Below are 3,301 nucleotides of genomic sequence, written 5' to 3'. Positions count from 1 at the left end.
GGCTAGATTAAGTGCCTTCAAATTATCCCGTAAAAAGAGGGCCTGGTGGTATTTGTGCCTTCAGTTTTTTCTAGTTGCTCTCTCCAAAATATTTTGACTGGTCCCACAATGTTGATGGCTGTTTGAAATGGAGGCTTGAAGCTTATTGTAATCTGTGTGCTTTTATTTCTCTTTCCAGCATTCGCTCTGTCATCGTATTTGGTGATTAAAAAGATCCATATGAGCTCAGTGAGGATTTGTTGACAAGAACATTCTCTGGCCGCATCGGAAAGTTTCCCCTGGATAAGTCATGATGGTCTGATAAGGCTCCCGTCCCTGTTGCTCTGTTTGTTAACTTTTGTTGAAAGTGTTTCAAAAGGCTTGACCCTTCTTACCTTCTTTGGCCTTGTGTTGTAGTCAGTCATATTGAAAATATTTGTGTATATGGATAGCTGCCATACTGGTTTGTTGATGTTTTTGGAAAGCGCAGTTAACATTTATGTTTGCTTCTCTAAAGGATTTTGCACTCCTTTACTGCGACAATAATTTGAATTACCTCCTGTTTGCAACTTACTTTGTGCGAATATGTTATTGTGCTGTGATTTTTTTGGGAAGGCTGTCGAAATTTGTTTAACACCGCTTCTCGGATAAGGCTTTAAAGAGACAAGGCAATGCTTGCACTTCCAGCATGTTTGAAGAGAATGAACCAGACCTACGTATAAGCTCAATTTTAATTTGTTTTCGGTGTACCTAAAGAATTTGTTACCTTATTTTTCTCTTTTTACATTTTGATCCATGTTTTCAACATTCTAGTAATTGCATTGTCGAGGTGAATGTTCAAAATGTTAATCAGACTACGGTACTTTGATGTATCGATAAGATGTCCAGGGGATAATTTTCTTGTGAAATGTTAATTTGGTTGCTTGTACTTCATGCTGACAGGTCAGGGCATTTATTGAAAGTCCCAAATTCATGTAAGTTATATTTTATACTCTCTAGTCTTGCCTTTGGTGAAGTGTTTTTATCCTCATCATTTCGACGAATTAGCCATTTATAGGGAAGATTTAGATTTTGAAAACTGAATTTTCAATCAGCTAGCTGAGTGGCATTATTTTTTTGCAATTTTACTTAACCCTATGGGTACGCCGTGTTTCACTATCGTATCCATATGACGTGGGGACCTCTGTGCCACCACTTTCCAAAGAGGAAATTAACTCGTTAATCCGATCCGTACGCTTTGCATAGTAGTCTGTCAAAATCATTTTTTGAGAAATACTGAAAGTTTCAAAGAGATCTTTGTACTAGAAGCATTCTAAGATGTGAAGAATACAACCCCAGGATTACAAAATGACTCCAGTGCGTACGGATAGGGTTAACCAATCAGTACTGCAGACAGCTATTCTGTCTGGAGGACGTTGTTGTTGAGAAGGATCCGATAACCCTCACCACCCTACACACATCCTAAGAAAATAAACGAATATATAACAATGCTGATTTTCTTTGTGTTTTACTTTAAGTTTGAGCATGCCTATGTTCTCAGAATGATAGGTAAAGATTTCTGGCCCAGGTTTGTGGTGGTATGTCCTTTTACTTTAAGCTCACACTGATACCGATACTGATACCCCACAACTCCCAAAGCTAAATGGCCAAATGACTAACATTGTCCACGTCTTTCATTAAAACTGGCCTACTGTAAATTCTTCCTGTCATATATTTTCCTACTAACAAGAATGGGAATAGAGAGATGTGGGTTTCAGAGCCAGACATGTCTTTTTTTTGTTTGTTTTTTTGTAAAGTGTTTTACAGCACTCGCAACTGCATAAGGTCATATGAGCGCGCGGGACACTCCTAATATTTTCAGTTGGTAGGAAATTTTTGAATTTTTGCCCGGGTGGCGGCCGAAGCCTACTCTTATCGATTTTAGACCACCAAGGGATCTTTAACGTGCGCAACTTGCATACAGGCCCTCCGAGATTTTTCGCCCTTGTCCGAGAATGCTAGGTGTAGATCTGTCCTACCAGAAGATCAGGAGTGTGGCAGAAAGACAGCAGTAAGGAGGAGCCAAGGAGTAGCAGTAGAAAGGCTGCAGAAAGAGTCAGGAGCCCAGACGAGGGGGCAAAGGAGGTGAGGGGGTGGGGGGCAGAAAGCGGAAATGAAAGCAGACAATAGAACATTGCTAGAGAGCAGGAAAGGAGGTGAAAGGAGACAATTTTAGAGAAGAAATTTTTTCGGTTGCTTCCCGGATTCGAACTCGGGACCTTTGAATGAGAGGCCAACACCTTAACCTCTAGGCCACGAGAGCCCCCAGACATGTTTATTTGACAGAACCCCACTCACAGTCTTAAAAAATGAAAGATGATGAAGAAATGAATGTATGTGCGAATGGTTAGTGGGTGCCTCTGGTAGGTTTATCTTCTTTACTTTGCACAGCTGCCGACCAATTCGTAAAAACATTATTTAATGCTTTTTGGGGGTCAGGGCTGTTTTGTATTGGCAAATACACATCAGCCTACGTGTTTTAAAAAAATTTTACTCTGTGACTCAGCGACTTCAATTTACAATGTTCAGTTGGAGGAAGAGGGAAGGTAAAAAAGACTAGAGGGGGTACGTGAGTTGAGAGGGCTTGAACAGGATTAGTGTAGGGTTATGGCTAGAGTTTGTTTTTCTTTTTGATATCATAATTTGTACATGCAGGTGTTAAAGTTAAAGGCTCCCATGGACTCAGTTTAGATCGTTTTTGGAGGTGGGCTTCGACCCTGTCTGTCAGGGTCAACCCTGGTGGAGAGGGATAAGTTTCGGCAGAAAGACTGAAACACATACTTCACCAAAGTTCTCCTTCACCCGGAAATCGAACTAGGGTCTTTTGGCTGCGATGGCGAAACGTCTGACCGCTACACCACAGACGCTCACGCTGGTAGGATATAGCAAAATGGTAAAACCCCCTTGAACATGGATGTCTGTAATACTCAAGAATGCCACGGTAGGGGTTTGAACAAGCGTCAATGGCCCAGCCATCTAGCCTTATATCAACTGAGCTTACTGTGGTTTCCTTTTAATTTTAATGGTTTGGTTTCTTAATCGTTAGAGTTTGATAAAGAAAGATGCGGAGACTAAAAGCTTTGTTTCTCACTGTCTCAACGGCCTTCTTTGTTAAAGATGATCAGTTGAAAAAGTGAGTTTCAGTTTTAGTAAAAGTTTTACAACACTTGCAACACTATAGGAAGTTATATAAGTGCCGAAGATAAGAGGTGTTACAAGAGAGAAACCAACACAAAACAGAAGACAAAGGGGAGACAGGGAATATATATGGAAATGTCGGTTG

At 40.7% G+C, this 3,301-nt stretch overlaps 1 protein-coding gene across 1 annotated transcript in view; it reads left to right on the top strand.

Moving 5' to 3' along the window:
• Positions 1-1,469, top strand: part of LOC101845439 (alcohol dehydrogenase class-3) — an 18,662-nt gene extending 17,193 nt beyond the window's left edge. The window contains exon 11 of the mRNA XM_005090214.3: positions 179-1,469. Coding sequence (XP_005090271.1) covers positions 179-209 — 31 coding nt within the window. The 3' untranslated portion in view covers positions 210-1,469. The remainder of the gene's footprint in view (positions 1-178) is intronic.
• Positions 1,470-3,301: the final 1,832 nt, after the last annotated feature.

Source organism: Aplysia californica, unplaced genomic scaffold (assembly GCF_000002075.1).
Source record: "Aplysia californica isolate F4 #8 unplaced genomic scaffold, AplCal3.0 scaffold00014, whole genome shotgun sequence".
NCBI lineage: Eukaryota > Metazoa > Mollusca > Gastropoda > Aplysiida > Aplysiidae > Aplysia > Aplysia californica.
The sequence above is the reverse complement of the archived record's forward strand: the minus strand, read 5'-3'. Positions and strand labels throughout refer to the sequence as shown.